The following is a 19,684-nucleotide window of genomic DNA, read 5'->3' as shown; positions in this document are numbered from 1 at the left end:
TATCTAAAAAAACACTGAAAATTCCATCTAGTTAGAATAATAATAAAAATGACAACAACAGAACCTATTAGATTTTTTCGAAACCTGGACAATTTATAACACCTTTGAGCCATAGCGGCGGCACCAAAGTAAAGAGAGAAAGAGAGAGAGAGAGATAGAGAGAGAGAGAGAGAGAGAGAGAGAGAGAGAGAGAGAGAGAGAGAGAGAGAGAGAGAGACAGAGAGATAGTGAGAGAGAGAGAGAGAGAGAGAGAGAGAGACAGAGAGAGATAGTGTGAGAGAGAGAGAGATAGTGTGAGTATACTTTTCTATGATAGGCTCTTCAATAAAAGACCGTCCCTTTCTACTTCCTCCTATGTGTCAAAAAGTAGATCGCTAAATCAAATATTTCCGGTTTCTCGGTTACCAAATTCGCCATGATAGCCGAAGAAGCCAACTACAATCCATACTCAAGCCAAATCGAATCATCTAGGTTCGTCGTTCACATTAGCAACACAATCTTTCCTTCATTTTAATTTTCTAAGATAAAACCGACGCGTTGACTCAAAAAATCTCGCTTAGGCCTAACACAGTAATTTTCTCCCCCACGCAAAAATTATCTTTTTGGTCTGGTACCAGTATTTCTCTTCCACATTCACCATCGTGGAATTTTTCAGTTTTACACGAACCACATAAAGAGTACCTTGCAGGTCCGGTTACAATATTTTAATATTATAATACATGATTTTATATAAGATATACTAAACCCCCTTTTAAGTCCCAAGATTTATTTCCGCCTTTGTGTTTCCGCTATGAACCATAAAATTAAAAATAGTTTGATATTTAATATAATGAATCGAGTAATCATTATCGTCTTGATCAGTATTTGCATTTACTATTTATTTTGGATTTATATTGGGGAAGCTTCATATCAGTAAGGAAGAGGTTTAGTCGGCAAGTATCACCTTGAACTTCGTTTTTTCTCAAAACGTTATATCAATTTCTCTACCTCTATATCGCCGGAGGGTTATAGTAATAATTGGAATAATTTTCCATACTTATTGTAATTGCCATTTTTTATTATTTAGATAGATTCACGTACGGCATTTTGATTGTATTCTTTTAAGGTGACATGCAACCCGTATCAACACCTCCCGTGTTTAATAAAACTGAATTCCAGGCAATCATAACATTGAGGATATACAACGACTGAGATAAAAACAAGATAGTTCTAGCTACATGTATGTGTCACGTTGGATTTTCTTGTAAAAGATTAGATACGGTAATACACGTACAAATAATTCATTTACTCGAACCATTGCAGAATTGGTATGTTTGATTGTTTCGGGAGATTTGTAGAAGACAGTTCGATGATCTGTAAGGTGTTTAGTACTGACAAGTTCTGAGAAATCCGGGTAATGAACGATCAAGTTACATTTGGATTTTAAACTAAACACCTTCAAAGCCAGACAGAGGTGAGATTGAAATGGAAAACATTACTCGTGCACAAACATAAATGTAAAAAAAAACAATATTACCGCGGACCATACAAATCAATGGAGAACACTGAATCCAAATCGCCTAGTTCCGGGGAAAGCAAAGACAGTGTAAGAGATTTTTGTCTTCTTTAGTTTAAGTTCAAGTAGAAAGTTTCTTTTTATTTACACTCTTAAATTAATGTTCACGAAGAGTATTCTCTCGTTCAGTGCTTAAATACTTATGCCGATTATAAATTCAAAATTTTAGTTATGACATCTTAAAGCTAATTAATATCAACGTAAAGAAAATTGATTCAAAGAAACCAAATCTTAAAGGTAACGACTTTAAATCTCACGAACCAAAAGGCACTAGGGGAAAGTCTGACCCTCACATAAAAACATTATCTTAGCTTTAAAACAGTTTTAGGTAGATTCGATTTTTAACCAATTTGTGTTTCAAAAGTCGAAAAGTATAAGAAAACAGCCTCTATTTACAAAACCTCAAAAGTAATTCAATACACTATAATGTCACATAATGGATCATTCAATAGAAGAACGACCTATGAAAATATATCAGTTAAATGTAATATAATTCTGTATTAAAAAAATTAAATAAATCTATGTTGCGTTCAGTTATCCTAAAGCATCAGCTATGGATTTTGGAACCATATATGACGTAAAAAATAACCTAATAGTGTTTTCCCCCTAAGACATTTTGTTATTGCATCTTACACGTTAGATCTGTTATATAAAAACCTTCATTTATAAGCGAAATTTAAGCAACCACGAAAAATCATGTAGATTTAGGATTATTTTAAGAACAAAGATTTTACGACATCACGTGTTAACTGCCTTAAAAAGAAATTTATCACGGGGAAATTGGGACGTGAATGAAAATTATATATAATTTATAATAAATATCTAAACAGCATATAAGTATTTATATATAAGTATTTGAAGGACAAATAATTTTAGATTAACGGTGTAATTGTATTTGAAATTTTTGTTGGGTTAAGGAGTTATATCTAATTCCAATTGTTTCCTTTTTTTAAGAGGAGTAGGGGTGTCGATTGTTAGCGTTATGGAATTTCTGAATGGCCGATAAATAAGAATATGAAGAATCAAGGTAGAAATTATTCCAAATTAGTGTTTTGAGAATCCATATTATTCCTTTTTGGTTAAAGGCAAAGCAAGATTATCACTAAATTCAGTAACATTATTAGTCGTAATACAATGGTATCGCTAATGGGCTACTTAGTCTACGTTTCTTGTCTAATTATTCTTAAACGGTTTAATTGAAAATGAATAACAACCGCAGTGTGTTGTTATACCTGACTTGGACTGTTTTAGGGAAACACTACATAAAAACATTTTAGCGAGAGAGATCGAAGGTAAAATGTTTTTCTAGCGTTACCGAAGTACAAAAACTAGCCATGGTTTGAGATAAATAAGGGTAACCATGAAATTTCAAAATAAATATTTTTTATTTTAATTCATTTTACTTCTGCAAGTCTCATTGCAATATAATATTTTCAGGTTTTTTCGGTATCAGCTGGATCAGATATTTTTAACGTTAGTGGTGGGTCACCTTCATTTTATAATGCTGTAAGTAAGGATACATTTCCAAATAAATGGACAAGGGTTAAGGTAGACCGTTTTTGATTTGAAATAACGCGATACTTCGGCACCTATGTCTACGAGGCGAAGAAGAAATAGTTGATTTTATAAAATGTCTTTACGCTTGGCCAACTTGTTGAAATGTTGCCCTGGTATAGTTCAGCCGATGCCTAAGAAAGAGTTCATAAGCTCTTTAGTGGGAGAGAAAACGGATCCACAGCTGAAGCGTGGAGGCAACATTTCAACAAGATGGCCAAGGTTATTTTATAAAAAGAACTATTAACTAAAAGATGGTTAGTTTCTTCTTCACTTCGAAGGCCTATGTGTAGATGTACCGTGCTATTTCACATTGAAAACGGTCTACCTTAACCCATGTTAAGTTAAAAGGAACCACCTATGGACTGCATTGTAAAGGATGATAAAATTGGCGAATAAGTAGATAAGTCCATAATGAAAAGGGATAATAAAGCTAAACCCTAAACAAATTTGAAGAAATTTAGGTGGTTCCTTTTAACTTAACATTACGTTTATACTAATCTCCACCACTCTCCCCCTATTCGGCTTTCCGTTGCTATGCAACTCGTTTTGAAATTTTTTATATTTAGGCTTAGTTTCTCTATTCGGCGTTATAGTCGCAAGCCAGATTCCCCGCACGGTACTGACGAGTCCCAAATAGGACGAAACCGGTCTACCGTTGGATTTTCTGGCTATTTTATTTTATTTAGTTTAATTTAATTATTCACTCGAAGATCTATTTGGTCCGAGTTTCGCGTTTTTGTTTGCTCGAAGACCTATCGGTACGAGCTATTAGTAGGTTTTTAAATTTCTTCAAATTTGTTTAGGGTTTAGCTTTATTATCCCATTTCATTATGGACTTATCTACTTATTTACCTTAACCCATGTCCATTAACTTGTAATATTTTGACCGTTGATGACTTGCCATTGTATAAATTTCTAAAATCAACGTCTCGTTATGCAAAGGGATTGTAATACTCTAGTTTTTTCTAGATTATAGGAGGCCAAGGAAATACAATTCACCAGCACACTACAGTAAGCTATGACGCGACTCTTCTTCATTTTAAAAGTCCAAATGAATTAACGCAGGTTTTCTGTTAATTATCTACTGTAGCTTTGTTGTTTAAGCAAAGGAAATTCGAATAAACATTAAAGTAAGCCAATCTTTCCAACAATTGACATTAATGTTAATTTTATTCAAACAAGTTATATTATTTAAAGTGAACTATTGAATTAAATATAAAAAGAAAGATTACTATTTTGACAATGTATTAAATACTTTATTTATCAGCTAAGTTACTGGCCCATGAAATCGAAAAACTTTAACCTATTATTTTTCCAAAAATCTTGAGGTGCTTTTTGAAATTCATGCACTTAATTAATGAGCATTATCTTTACGAAATATTTCCCGGTTAAACGGACTACGTTTGTACTCTTCCGTAGTACAATTTTCTAATAATAGAATAGTTTTTAAAATACTATTAGTCATCAAATGTACCAGCCATAATAATTTCAATCCGGGTCTCCAAAATTACTTCATATAATTAATAAAATAATTATTAAATAAATGTAGAAAATGTAATTCGTAGAATTTAAGAGATCTTATTAAATTTACATTATAAATTCAATTCTTAACAGTAAAACTTATATGTATTAGCAAACGCTTTTCTAATAAAAGTGACAAATTATATCACGATTTGGTCTTAAAGGCGCTTTACAATTGTTGGATACTAAACACAAGTTATAACATAGCTCTTAGTTTAAGCTTAATTTATTTTACTTTGAATAGTTCCATGTTTATTTTATTTTACAGAGGCTGGTACACCCTGGACCGGTTTGTCCCCGCAAAGACAAAACGAGTTACTCGCGAAGGAACTTATCGTCCTACAAGGAGATAACGGAAGCAAGATCAATCTGGACACCGTTCTGGGAAACCCAACTGATTTATATTTTCAAAGTATCGGCAACTTGATTGAACCATGCACTTTATACAAGCTCGAACACGACGTCAATATCAAAGTAGGAGAAGGACTGATGGCCATGGATGACGATGAACACGTTTTCATTCCTCGGGAATTCTTGAAAACTAACATTAATCACCAAAAGTTTAAGAAATATGACTCAGTTAAAACTGAAGACTTATTAAAAGGCTTGGCCTTAGCAGAAGCTCTCGTCATCTCCGACAATCCGGGAACAGGCAAGACTACAATCCTTAGGAACTTGGCGCTTGAAGTCAAAAAGATGTACCCCAATCTTTGGGTCTTGTACGTCAAATTAAGGAATTACGCCAGAGTCTTTAAAAAGTTTCTATTTGAAAAGCATAATATAAACCTGTATATTTGTTCGTCTATGAAATATACAGTTCATCAAGTCAGGGAAAATATTTCGAGATAAATCTGTTGAAATGGTGATTGGAGAAAAGCGGAGGTGTAATATTGATGTTTGACGGGTTCGACGAAATAAGCCCAAAATACAAAGAAATCGTTGTAAAGATACTAAAAGGTTTGAATAACAGTCGAGTTGACAACGTGATTGTAACTACGAGACCACATACGGCAGAAGTTTTTTAGAGAGAGCTCGAGGTATCTTCCTATCGAATGCGACCGTTCAATGAGCGAGACCAACTTAAATTTATCGTTGACCATTGGCTACGCACTTCGGATTGTCACGACGAGAAAATATTGGAGTCTAGGGCTAAGCATTTGATATATATATTATCATCTTCAATTCAAGACGAAGATCGTAAATTTATGGGAATTCCTCTTCAATGTCGTCTATTGGCTGAAATTTACAAAAATAAGATAAACTCTTCGAAGGAATTGAAAACAATTTCTTTATAAGAATTGTACCAGCAATTTACCTCCTTGAAATTTCAAGAGAAAGAGATCAAGTACGAGACAGCGGTGACTACAAGTGGCAAGGAAAATAGTGTCCTGATGAAGGTACTAGTTGAGGAGTATCATTGGGAATCTGCCTTCCTACTTTTACTCAACGAAAATGTAGTTAAGAGACTTAAGTTTCACCGTCTCAGCAAAGAAGCGAAGGGCTCTTTGTTGAAGAAGGGGGAAAGAGTAGGCATTACGAGAGGAACGGGTGAAAACCTACATTTCATACATCGAACGTTCGCTGAATTTTACATCGCAGAATTCTTCATCGAAAGGATCGAACACTTAGAAGGAGACGAATTTTGGGAAGTAGGCGACATTTTGCTGAAAACTATTTTGGGGTCCGTGGCTAGATCCTTGGATGTCGTACGCAACTTCTTCGACAGTGGCTTGAAGACTCAAAAAAATTGAAGATCAAAAGCTTTGTGTCATTCAAGGATCAATTTTGAGAGCTTGGCCAAGTGATTCGCGATCCACTTTCCACAGTTTCAAGAAACCGTTTCAACACATAAAACAAAGCACCTTTGATAACATCCTACGAGATCCCTTATAATACTAAATACAAAACGTATAGCTTCCTTTTGAAATGTTTGATATCCGACGACGGTGGTTTTCCCATGCAATTTTTCCCACTGTTAACGGAGGCCGCGCCACTAACGCGTAACTGGGAGAGCTTAACAGAATCCTATACAAACAACGAAACATTTTTTTCATTTCTTCCATCCTGTCCCAAAGTTGTTCGAGAAATCATTATGACAAACGTTATACACTGGGAAAATAACAAATCTTTGGTAGGCCACGATTCATTGCTCTATTTCATGGAATCAGTGGTGGAATTTCCTGGTATGCTAGATACATCAAAATCGTTGCTGCTGTAAAAGAATCTGTTCGAAAAATTCATTTGGTGTTCCGGCAATGGAACATTACTTCGAGAAGCTGGCGACGATGAAACCAGATTTTGGCTCCTTAACAGTTGGAATGGCACATCCAGTTGGAATTATCATTCAGCTTTAGCGAGCGCCATAGAAAATAATTAAGACGATGCAATGATATTTCTATTAGACAGAGGAGCAAAACCAAACCAACCAGACGATCCAGATTTCAGTCCTTCACTCTTTAGGGCCGTACCGAGGGGCTGATCACTACGCGTAATCGGTGTACAGAGCCGTACCTTTGACTGTACTAATGGGATAACGCGTTATCTTTGAAGTCCCTGCCTTTGGCAGTGGTAATCTAAGCGTAATCCGGTGTACAGATTTTCTAAGAGTGGTTAGTCCCTCGGGCCGTACGAGCTGGCAATTGGAAATGCTTAAAAATCCTTCTTAAAAGAAAGGCTAACATAAAACTCGAATTCGAGGAGAAAACAGCGCTGGAGTACGCGTGTAAACGAGACAGAATAGATTTGGCCGGTTGTCTCTTAGATTTCGGATGTGAAAGAAAGTACTCAATGGCGTTGTATCACGCCATAGAAAATGGAATTATTGATATGGTTAGTCTTTTATTGGACCGTGGACTTGACGTCAATCAACGTGATGGAGAGAATAAAACGCCTATCCATTGCATCGCCCAGTATTTCAATTCAAGAGATAACTCGAGCAACGACCGTAACATAGTCAAAATACTAGTGGCTAATGGCGCTGACATCGAAAGTCGCGATAGCAAAGGAAAAACTGGCGTGCACGTTGCGACAATCAAGGGAACATACGAAGGTGTCGAAACACTTTTGTCACTCGGAGCGAAAACGGGAGCTACCGATAAAGACGGTAGAACAGCCTTGCACGAAGCGACGAAACTTCGCAAGTCCTCGGAAAAGATAATTGCCATCCTCCTCCAGCACGGAGCCGATATTCGGGCTAGAGATAATAAGCAGCGAACGCCATTACACCTTGTACCATTAACAGCGGGATGCGGTACGGAAACGGCCTCCATACTTTTGGATAAAAGAGCCGAAATTGAATCGGTGAACGAAGATGGATCAACGCCATTACATTTAGCCGCGGCGCGTGGAGAAACTAAAATAATACACTTTTTTACGGAGCACGAAGCGAATATTGAAGCTGTAAATAAAGAAGGACAAACGCCTTTGCATGTTGCTGCGAGAAATGCTAAAACTGATTCAGCTTCGATATTGTTGCGAAAGGGAGCCAATACCAAGGCTAAAGATAACAGAGATCGAACTGCTCTACACGAGGCCGCTACTAGTGATATTAGCTCCAAGCAGATGGTCATCCAATTATTGATGCATGGGGCTGATGTAAGTACCATGGACGCAGTCGGGAAAACTCCCTCGCAGCTTGCTATAACGAAATGGTACCTGGAAATAAGCCAGCTGTCTTCTTCGGCGAAGAAAATGGAGGTTGAAAAGAAACGACCTACGACAAAAGATGAAATTTCGGCTGCGATTTTGGCGGATTTGGAGCTGTACAAAGACAAGCCAAGGCATACGAAAAGGCACGTTCTGGCTGACATCATTTCCGAATTATTGAAGCGCGAATAACGGCCAAATATAATTCAAATTGTATGAAAGTTAATAAATCGTTTTATATGCACTTTAAGTGCTCTTTATTTTTCATTTCTGGCTGCTTTGATGTTTGATGTAGAGATCGGCATTGGAATAAGAAATTATTCAATTATTTATTTTTATTCATAACCGACAATTATCCAAAAAATATCAGAAAAAAACCGATTATTTTTGCATGTTAAGTCGTTGTTTATTCATATAAAATGTTCGTAAATAAACAGTTAACCAAAGTTTTTATGAATAATCGAAATTTTGCCGGTTAATTGATTCTTCTTTGATGTGCCGGTAAAAATCAATTTATTCTTCACAGCAAAGAGCATTAACTTAAAAAATTACACAATTTTATGGAGACTCTACCGCCATCTCTTGATAGTACGTATAGCAACTATTTCAAAATACGTAACTATAGTACATTAGTAAAACAGGATCTGGGCTAAACAAAGCCATGTTGTGCATTGGCGAAGTAACAGTTACACTCGTGACAAAGACTTCCTAGGTTCTTCCTGGGAGGCAAGTAAAGCTTATCGGTCCTATAATTTATCTACTCGCTTAGCGTTAGATTTCTAGAGTATTACATTGGCCGTTTCTAAAATGATTGGAAAAATTGACTGAGAAAAGGATGGGCTATAGAGAGTCAGAACTTCAGAAGAGGGCCAACAAGTATGGCTGCAACTGCTCTTAGTAGTCTGGGATGTATTTTGTCAGGTCCTGGAGACTTGTATACAATAGAGTAGGATAGTCCAAAGTCGAATGTGTCGGGTTTTTCACCCGCTGTCCGATAGCAAGTAAGTCCGAAACTAGGACTTCTTCGGGTGTCAGGTTAAAATTAAATAGGGAACCGATTTTTAAATTTTGGTATTTAACTTTTTTTCTTATAATATTCATAAGTTCAATTTTCGTTTTACTCCGACTTTCTTCCAAGAGCTCAGATTTCCACAAAAGGTTAATTGGATCATTAGATTTCCGAGGTTGGGAAGCGGGTTACCCTAAGTTGTTTCCCCTCTAGCTGAGATCCAGTTTGGAGTTCCTCTTCTTTTATGTATTTTAACTCTTTGTGTTCTTATTTTAAAAGTACCGTGCTGATGCTCAAATCGTAAAAAAATTCAAATTGCTATTTTAGAAATATATTTCGTTTATTGTATTATGGAATTTGTGACCTTGTTTTGAAACAGTTTCGTGGGAATATTTTTGGGGTATTATATTTTGGTGGGTTAGGGAATAATAAGGGATAGTCACCGAGCCAAGTTGTCAAGCCTTGAAAACTAAGCCATGAAAGTCATAAAACCATTTCCGTTCCAAATTTTTATCGTGTTCATCGTAAATTTAAACTAATTGTCCGATACTATCAAGATTGCGGTAGCTCACCGAGTTTCCCTACACGTGACCCCGAGGAACGGGCGATATCAAAACCAACTCACAATTTGTCAGTGCAAAAAGTTCGTTTTCGGACGGGGACCGAGAGTGAGATATCAACAAAGTTTCCGGAATTAAAACCGAACTATTCCTCCAACGAAATAAATTTAGTGCGCTAATAATTAACGTAGTTCGTGCTATGTGCAAATACAAGTTGTCTCTTGTTCGGAATCCTTAGCGTTAGTCTTTCTCTTTGCTAACACGGTACCGACAACACTTGTTATAAGTACTATCCGAAAAATTAATATGGCTTTGCCTTAGCGTTTAGTTTTATATTTGGGAATTTGTAGATAACGGTTTATAGACTTGTTTATTTTGATATGCGAAGGGTGCATAGGTGGGCAAATATTGTGAGCAACTTCCAAAAATGAATGCTCAGAATTTTCTCTCTCGGTTGATCAATTGAGCGAGAGCGCACGCCCGATGATTTTATTTTCTTTCTCTTCAACTGAACAGGTTCAGGCTGATCGCCGATTAGTTCGCTCAGTCAGTGATTGTTCACGGCGTGGTGATCGAAATCGGCTGATCGAAGTGCTAGCCTGCTCAATTTTAAGCGCTGCGTCCTCTGGCGGCAGGATATTTCGTTCACTAGAAAGCGCTGACTGCGAGCTGATCGAGATCGCGGAGTGAAAGGCTGTAGTTTGCTCATATTGAGCGACGGGATAGTCTGTTTCGCGGAATTCACTCACAGCGCGTTGATAAATATTTATATAATTATGTTTATCAGTCGATTTGTTTTATTAAAAAAGCGCATGGAAAAAGCAAATCAACTTGAAAACATTATTAAAAAATTTTTCTCAGCGCTGGGAGGATATTCCGGAGAAACGGAATATCCCCTCGCTTAGCAGGATGAGAAATTCCTATGTGAACAAACTATTGCCTCTCTCGGCGTAATCTCGCTCAGCTCACAGTCAGCGCTTTCTAGTGAACGAACAATCCCTCCGCCAGAGGACGCATCGCTTCATATTTAGCAGGCTAGCGTGGCGATCAACCAATTTCGCTAACCACCGACCGAGCGAACTATTCGGTTCTCAGCCGGAGCTGGCTCAATTTCTCATTTACGCTGGATAAGATCAACTGACCTTATTTGAAGTGCTCGCTCGTTTCGAGATGTTTACATAAAAGAAAACTAACAATTTTTGCCCACCTCTGGAAGGGTGTTGCCACTTTGATACGAGTTGGGATGATTGGGGAATTAATAGAACAATATAGTTCTTGGAATCGTTCGGCTGTCGATGATTTTCCTATAGATTGAAATGGCCATTGGCACGGTATTCGATTCGTTCATTTAAAATCTTACCCCTAGTTTCTAAGTAAACTGAAGATCCGAGATCCTCGTTTTTGTAGACGCTAGAAGGTGTGTACGTCATAACAAGTTGGCAAGCCAAAATATACCTCTCCTCGGTAGAATTGTCCCTAGTGGTATTAATTTCTCGAGATAACCCTTAAAGATATATCTCCGCAATTTAGAGTTATTTGTTAAAAATATTAACCCATTTCTATCCCGCCCGGTATAAAATTTTAATTATAATTAAAATAATTGAGACGAAACGACCAATTTTAATTTATTCAGAATATCATAAGTTAAGTAGTTACAACAGTAAGTTAGACGTACTATAACAATGCACAATTGAATTAAACCCTTTTACAGAACAAGTTTATCAGTTAAATATAATACGAAGCAAATTTTAATGAAAGAAATATCTACAGAGGCTTTTTGGAATTACTCGCTTACGAAATACTTGCCGCATCTTTAACGCTCATTTTATTTCAACACTCGCCCTTGATGAAGATACCGTAGATATCTGGTAGTGGACGACTCGTTCACTTCCTGTTGACGTTGTGACGCATACCACATGAAAAAGACCAATGCCGTCCAATTTCCAATATCATATAATGACTCGCACACCCAAGAAATCATTGACTTCGTTAGAAATCGTAGATATCCAAATATCCACACCAAATGTATTTACAAGAAGCAAAAACCTTACCATCAACAAAGCACAGAGAGCCACTTGACTAACCGCCAGCTTTTAAAGCAATTAACGTTAAATTATCTCCTTTGAATTAACAGAACTATATATAGGTCGTTAAGAAAGTGGACCACCCACAGGGTCTACCCTTTAACCCTCTAATCTCGGCTGACTGCGCTAAAACAAGATTTAACCTTTAAAAAATACCAGATTAGGCCTTCATAAATTCATTAATAAAAAAAGACTTTATTACCTATTATGCTTACGATGTATGTCTTAATTTCAGTGAATCTAAGCAGCTATCGGTGGTTCTGTGGTAGAGCGCTCGACTGCCAAGCCGAATGGTCTGGGTTCGAAACTTGGGTGGCGCATTTGTTTTTAATCAATAGAGAAACGCTAAATTAGAATTTCTTCGATGCAATAATTTCAATTTCAATTCTATTTCAATTAAACCAAAATTTCGTACTCTATTAAATACGCTTCCGATAAAGCTGAAGGTCTAATTTTCAATAAGGCGTAACAAGTGTCGGTGGTTCTGTGGTAGAACGTCCGCCTGTCAATCATATCAGGAGGTCTCGGGTTCAAATCCCGCCCGATGCGATCGCAAATTGATACTAAGACGAATACCGTGTACAACTGGTGGAAACCCTGCCATTGGACGTTGAGAGGTAGCATTACACTCAGCACTCGGTCCGTCCCAAAGTCATTAAGAAGAAGTTGGAGAGAAAACGCCCATATAAACACAACAGACTCAACATGCACATCCATCAGAACACAAACACAACAAATTCAACACTCACAACCTACGCATAAACATTACAAAAACCGTAATACACCAAACCGTCACGACGGTGAGCGAAAAAACACCATCCAAACCAAACCGCAAATGCATCCGTTAACGCTCACCGTCACACGGTGGTTTTGCCAACCCTTTGAGAAACTGCGTACGCAGTGATTACACTTTGCACCGAAAATGCGAACGCGTTCGCAGTCCTGACAGACAGACACACCCACAGACCCACCCACAGACCCACCCACAGACAGACACGGTCGTTGTATAACCCCTCCTAGGGGACTTTGTCCCCTCGGAGAGGTAAAAATTAGCGTTACACAGGAACTTAGGGTCGTTTTTTTTGTTTAAAGCTTAGCGGTTTTTATTAGACTTTGGCTCATCGGTCAAAAAGGCTAGTGGCAGTCTTTAACCTCATATTGATTCATTTGGCAATCTTGGGAAACAAGATTGTAATAGGAAATTTCCTCAAAGTGTTGGAAGATAATGCACGTAAGTAATAATGTTAATATTAATAGAGGAAAATCTTTAATCAAATACATTTATTATTCTATAAAAACCCTAAATACCCTGGTACCCACTCGTACAAAAAATGAGAGAGCGAGAAAGCAGTTTATATTAAAATTTAAAATCAATTTAAAAATAACCGATGGTGTTTGACCCTGGGCCGGCCACATTTAGGACACATTCTTCACCTTTCCAAGGAGACTTTCAAACATCAATCACAAAATATGTGGCCGCATTCGGTCGAAACCACAAATTTATTATTCTTAATTATGTCCTTATAGATGGACAGACAAATCAGGCATTTGACCTCTGACCGAGACCATTCGCTATCTGCCCTCTCCTTAGATGTCCCTTCCCAAACAATAGACACCGACGAATCAAAATTCGATGAAGATTTTTGGACCCGCTGGGATTTCCATCACTGAATCATCCAACGGTGGTACTATTGTGACGGAATCGTCGACTCCCAGATGAGACCGTATCGAAAAATTGGCGGTGTGAACGGGACTCCCAATTCTCATTCACCGGAAGGACACAAAGCTGTTGCTTTCCCCCTAGTTCCCGCCGTTCACTGGATCCTTCTCGTTCACCCGTTCCTTTCCCCCATTGCTTTCCTCCCTTCTTAATCACCAGAATTTCTAATCACCAGATTATCTCTCTCGTTCACCAGCTGCTAGGGTTCGGCAAACGGGTAAAAGTTATTTACCGTATAAAGTGTATTTAATTTTTCCAAATTAATTTACTCAACACCAGAATGTAGTGTCGTTAATTTATGAACTATTAACTTTTTTGGCTAAGTTATCAGTTAACGGCTACTTTTGACAACAGGGTAGATAAACTGTGTTAATAATTTGAACTTTATCCTTGAAGATTAAATAAAAATGATAAATTGTTTTTTTCATAATAATTTAATATTTTATACTAAGCAAAATGTTATCAGATATAAACTACCACTTAACTTTTAAAGTAAAAAACCAACCGAGTATTTTTACAATCGTTAAAATGCAGAGATGTATAAGTAAGCTAATAATCGGTTATCGGTTTTTTTTAGTTGGTTTGTAATATACAAATTTAGACTTTAAGAAATTTTTTTTACAACGTTAATGGTTTGTACATCGAATAATTACAAAAATTTTTAACTAATGAACGTTAACCGACTTTATCGATTCCATAAGTCAGTTAGTAGAGATTGGTCAATTGTTCCGCTACGCGCTAGCGTTAACATTTCTTGATCTAAAAACTAATATCATGGCAGAACGTCCAGGTCCAGGACGAGTTAACAGAAAAATCCGTAGTTTTGTGTGGGGCATTTTAAAATTGAAGAAAGAATGGCTATTTGCAATTATTGTGAATTCCATTATTTAATTAAATAATTGAAGCAAAGATATAAGACCGATATTCCATATACACTTTTTCTTCAAATTCGTTGTCACGGCGAGCCTATCTTTCTACTATCGGCCCTTTACCGCCTCAAAACTCGAGGTCTGAGTCTGACGAGGCAAAGGGGAACCCCATTCAAATTCCCGGGGCCCATGCGGCCTGAGGGGCACGGATTTGTATATTTTCCCAAGTTTTACCTCTCTTATATACAGGGTGTTATGGTTAAGAGTACCGAAACTTTCTAAATGCATTCTATGGGTCTCTATGAGTAAAAATGTCCAATAAACAGGGGTCCTAAAGTGCTTCGTTTCAGAGATATGGGCTCCCAAAAAACTACCCCAAAAAACCGGAAACAGCCTTAAATCTGGCAAACAATATTCTTCCTTGAACCAAATTGTTTTATTAAACTATCAATTTTTTTTATCCGTGAGGCGAGAAACTTAAATAACAAGTGGCAAATGTTCATTAATGCCCTTTTAGAAGTAAAATGAGTTTGAAGACAAATAGAAGCCATTTTAATTTATTTATACGATTTTAATTATTAAATATAAAGATAGAAATTTCTTGTATTTCTTTTATTCGATCTGACACCAGTCTTTTGGGAATCTACTGCTGGTTGAATCTTTGAGCTTCTAACCCATTTTTCTTGAGCAGGTCCGTGCAATAAGCGTTCCTGGACCAATGTGCCATATTAGCTATAATATTAGACAATTTTAAAACCATTCCTTTAGAATTTTTATGACATTTGCATCTTTAGATTAAATAATTAAAATCGTATCAATAATTTAAAATGGCTTGTATTTGTCTTCAAACTCATTTTACTTCTAAAAGGACATTAATGAACTTTTGCCACTTGTTATTGAAGTTTCTCGCCTCACGGATAAAAAACAATTGATAATTTAATGAAAACAATTTGGTTCAAGGAAGAATATTGTTTGCCAGATTAAAGGCTGTGTCCGGTTTTTTGGGGTAGTTTTTTGGGAGCCCATATCTCTGAAACGAAGCACTTTAGGACCCCTGTTTATTGGACATCTTTTACTCATAGATACCCATAGAATGCATATAGACAGTTTCGGTACTCTTATCCGTAACACCATGTATTGAAGGTGATTTGGGGTTTAATTGGTGTTCATATTAAATAAACTTAAAGCCTGAAAGTGTTAATTATTTGCAAATCGTTTAGACTCAACCGTTTTCAGAAGTGATACACAAAAACCAGTAATATACAGGGTGTTAACTCAAAAACGATACAGAGCTAATTACTTAAAATATATTTTAGTTCAGAATTTGAAATTTTCAGGTTACGTAGAGCATGCAGGGGGACAAATGTCAATGAAAATTTCAATGACCTTAAACCAGGTTTCCAAGGTCATTCAAAATGTATCTCGAGAACCACTAGGATTAGAAGAATGGTTCCAATAATAAATGTGTTCCACGTCTTATTTTAAGTCTAAAAAGCTTTGATCCGATCTGATTTGGCCAATGAGAAGCCTTGGGTACAGATTCGGTGCTGTAAATCAGGTTACAGACATTTAAGGAGGTAAGGGTGGAGACCATTGGGTCCCACTGCTTGATTGAAGTTGAGGGCTCAAAGCTACCTAAAACATCCTGAGTTGTACAGCTGAAACCAGTAAGGCTGTTTCTGCCAGCAAAGATTAACGAAGGGGGATAAACAGATTGGGTGCAATGCAATGAGACGGCACTGAAATGAGCATTGAGGGCATCAGCCATTTTGTCGGGATCAGATGAGACACTGCCATTGGGAAGTTTCATTTCCTTGATATTAAATTTGGTCCTACGGAGACTGTTATTGTGGCTAAAGAATACTTTAGGGCTGGACGCTATTTGGTTTGGGAGGTGGTGCTCCAATTTTCGTTTGCGTTTTCTAGAGGCGTTGATGCGGCGTTATGGGCCTGCTTATACTTTTCGTGCGCATCTTCGACTTGGGCGGATGGCCTTCGTGAAGCTCCGTCACGCTGAGGTCTTAAACTGTCGGTATTTGGTAAATCGGACGTTGAGGTGAGAATGGCGAGAGACTCGATGCCGTCGAATGGGAATGAAGTGATCGATGCCAAAGTGCAGAACGCCAGTGAAAGCGTCCCATCAGGATTCTACTGAGATCCAGTTCATCAGCCCAAATTATGCACGAAAGGTAACAAGTGAAGCTGTCGTAATCGCTCTTAAAAAAGTCTCGACAGAGGCGGGTGGGGTGTGAAGAGGAAGGGCATGCCATGCGGAATGTTATAACATTGTGATCGCTTTTACCGAGAGGCGTATGTTGGCCATGTGGGCATCAGCGGTGAAGACCAAATCAAGGACGCTATGGCTTTGGAAGACACGACCAACCCTAGTGAAGTCGTGTACTGATTGAACAAGGTGGTGGTTAAGGACAGCGTCCAGGAAGTTCCGGGTGGGTTCATCTGCAGAAGGGAGCAGGAGATCAGATGCCCAAGATATATTCCGGCAATTAAAATCACCCAGGAGGACGGGTTCAAGGTTCAAGGAGGCGCAGTGTCCAACAATTGAGGCAATAACTGTAAGAATGGCGCTATGGTTGTTGTAAGAGGGAGAGCGATATATAACGCGAAAAGCGCATTCAGAGCGGGGAAGGCACAACGCACAGTTAGGACATCGAGGCCAGTGAGATAACGTCAACAGGTTGCGCGGTGATTGTGGAGGATAGGAAGAGGACTACGCCATCGCTCCTCGCTGTACTATGATGATTACGACGGAAAATGTTAAAATGAGGAAAGTTTATTTCACTGTCTAGGATCTTGGGTTTGAGTCCAGTTTCCGTAATAGCCACAATGCTAGAGTTAGTAGTGGCTATAATGAGAGCCATTTCGAAGCGTTTGTAGAGTGTGAGCGTGTCGGCGGTGGTGAGTAGAACGGTTAGATCATCCATATTGGGTATAGAGATTGTAATCGGTTGGGAGGTGAAGTGATTAGGGAAGGCGCCAAGTCGGGTGGGGCCAAAAGGCTTGGTCAGAGGGTCAAGTGAGCGATAAGTGGGAGGATCGTTGTGGTGGGCGATACTCGTGGAGGTCGCAGTATTTACAATATTTACAGCAGTTGACGGAGAGCGTAGAATTGAGAGATAACAAATAGATAGTCGTGGAACGAAAACTGGAGAATACGAGTTTAAAGTCATGGCTGGCGGTGACGGTAAAGTTGGCGCAGGGATATTTGAAAAAGTTAACGAAAAAGAAGTCTTCGACGAAGAAAACTTTGCGTGTTATATTCCCTTTAAGACGATAATACTGTATTTAACGAGGCCGTCTTTTTCGGATATATACCGATTTGTAGCAATTATAGGTCGTATTTCATTTTTTGGGAACTATTTTTGAACACGGGCCGTTTTTAAGAAGGGACAATAACATATTTATTGAACAATTACAGCCTTGGACCCTACCTTGAAGATTGACTTTCTACAAAATAATTATGAAAAAACTACTGTCAAATCTTTCAAGGCAATGATTTTGAACGTGTTCAATACATGCTATGAAGGAAGGTCCAATCAAGCTTCGACCGCTCAAGCTTCAACCGCTCAAGCTTCGACCGCTCAAGCTTCGACCGCTCAAGCTTCGACCGCTCAAGCTTCGACCGCTCAAGCTTCGACCGCTCAAGCTTCGACCGCTCAAGCTTCGACCGCTCAAGCTTCGACCGCTCAAGCTTCGACCGCTCAAGCTTCGACCGCTCAAGCTTCGACCGCTCAAGCTTCGACCGCTCAAGCTTCGACCGCTCAAGCTTCGACCGCCCAGCCTTTAGTCGTTGACGACAGTCAAGACACTGAGGGAATATATGCCTTTTACCCTAAGCGGCGGGCTCGGATAGTCCGTGGATCGAAGATTTTGAAATATTTAAAAGATGACCTACAACCGTCCAAAACTAACGTACTCCTACAATGGTGGTAGATTAGTATAAAAATGACAAACAAAATCTAATCTGTATTGAGCAAGACATCGAAAACTAAGTAACATGCCAACGGCGGACAAATATAATAAAAAATTACTTCGTTGCTTGCGCCATTGTGGGTGGAAATGTTTTATATATATCTGAAATAGCATGGGTGACGTCGGGTCACGTCACACTCCTAGCTCCCTATAGTCCTATACCTCCCCCTCTGAATAATGGGGTAAATTGGTGGCGATTTTCCGTCGAAGCCGTGCGATTTTCCGTTTCTTAGTTTCCTAGTGTCTTAACTTCCTAAGATTAGATAATGGTATCCAATTCCAAACAAGCGATGTTACATTGTATATTTGAAATCTTGACTATGGGAAAATGAAAAGAGTTATCCTTCAGTTGCCAAAATGTATCGAGATTACCTCGCTATACCTGCAACATCGGTTCCATCAGAAAAATTTAATTACACCAACCAGAGAAAACCTACATGCAGAAACAATCTCGGCTATGATGACGCTTAATATATTAAAAACTAAAATAAAATTGAATTGAATTGAAATTATTTATTATCGTGCGACCTAAATATTAATTACCGTTCTATCGGTTAACGGTTCACGTTTAGTTATAAAATAACAATTTTGTGCAAATTATACGACGGTCTATTCTTATCAAACCGTTAACCGATCGCCTATTTCTTACAATTAATCAAAAACTCATTTAACAACAACAACATAATATTTTTTAACGGCAGGGTAAAATAATTGTACCAATATTGAAAAACAAATCAATAGGAAATGTTTTGTTATAAATGCTTAAGTAAATTCCTTGTTAACAAACGTAAACGTACTAACACATATTGATAAAGTTAAAAAAATCGGCGCGGTACCATTTATAATTGTTTTTTTTAAATATATTTCAAAGAATAATCTCCAAAACGTTATCTTTTCTATATCAAAAGAAAAATTAACCGAAGAAAATTAACTATTTTTTTTTGGGCTAATCATAGTTAACCGGTCATTTTTACGTTAATTTTAACGGTTTGCCGAACCCTACCAGCTGCTTTCCCCCATCTCCATTCACTAGATACTTTGCCTTATCTCTCTCGTTCACCAGTTGCTTTCCCCAATCCCCATTCTCCAGAATTTGTTTTAATCGCGCAGATTTCTGGAGGATGGAATTTACCCCTCTCTACTATTAACCCCTCCCTCGTTAACCATAATTTCC

General features: G+C 37.9%; 1 protein-coding gene across 5 annotated transcripts; it reads left to right on the top strand.

Moving 5' to 3' along the window:
- Positions 1-1,493: 1,493 nt before the first annotated feature.
- Positions 1,494-8,517, top strand: LOC149936866 (uncharacterized). Of its 5 annotated transcripts, XM_090181303.1 has the most exons (6): positions 1,500-1,585; positions 1,725-1,792; positions 2,993-3,061; positions 4,082-4,123; positions 4,203-4,242; positions 4,902-8,517. In XM_090181303.1, the coding sequence occupies exon 6, from the start codon at positions 7,421-7,423 to the stop codon at positions 8,468-8,470; it is 1,050 nt and encodes a 349-aa protein (XP_090037429.1). In that variant the 5' UTR covers positions 1,500-1,585; positions 1,725-1,792; positions 2,993-3,061; positions 4,082-4,123; positions 4,203-4,242; positions 4,902-7,420; the 3' UTR covers positions 8,471-8,517. The 5 variants fall into 5 exon arrangements, with proteins under 5 accessions (XP_090037432.1, XP_090037429.1, XP_090037430.1 ...); XM_090181304.1 differs by lacking the exon at positions 4,203-4,242; XM_090181305.1 differs by lacking the exons at positions 4,082-4,123; positions 4,203-4,242.
- Positions 8,518-19,684: the final 11,167 nt, after the last annotated feature.

This window comes from Leiobunum rupestre, chromosome 7 (genome assembly GCF_980474605.1).
Source record: "Leiobunum rupestre chromosome 7, qqLeiRupe1.1.hap1, whole genome shotgun sequence".
NCBI lineage: Eukaryota > Metazoa > Arthropoda > Arachnida > Opiliones > Sclerosomatidae > Leiobunum > Leiobunum rupestre.
The sequence above is the reverse complement of the archived record's forward strand: the minus strand, read 5'-3'. Positions and strand labels throughout refer to the sequence as shown.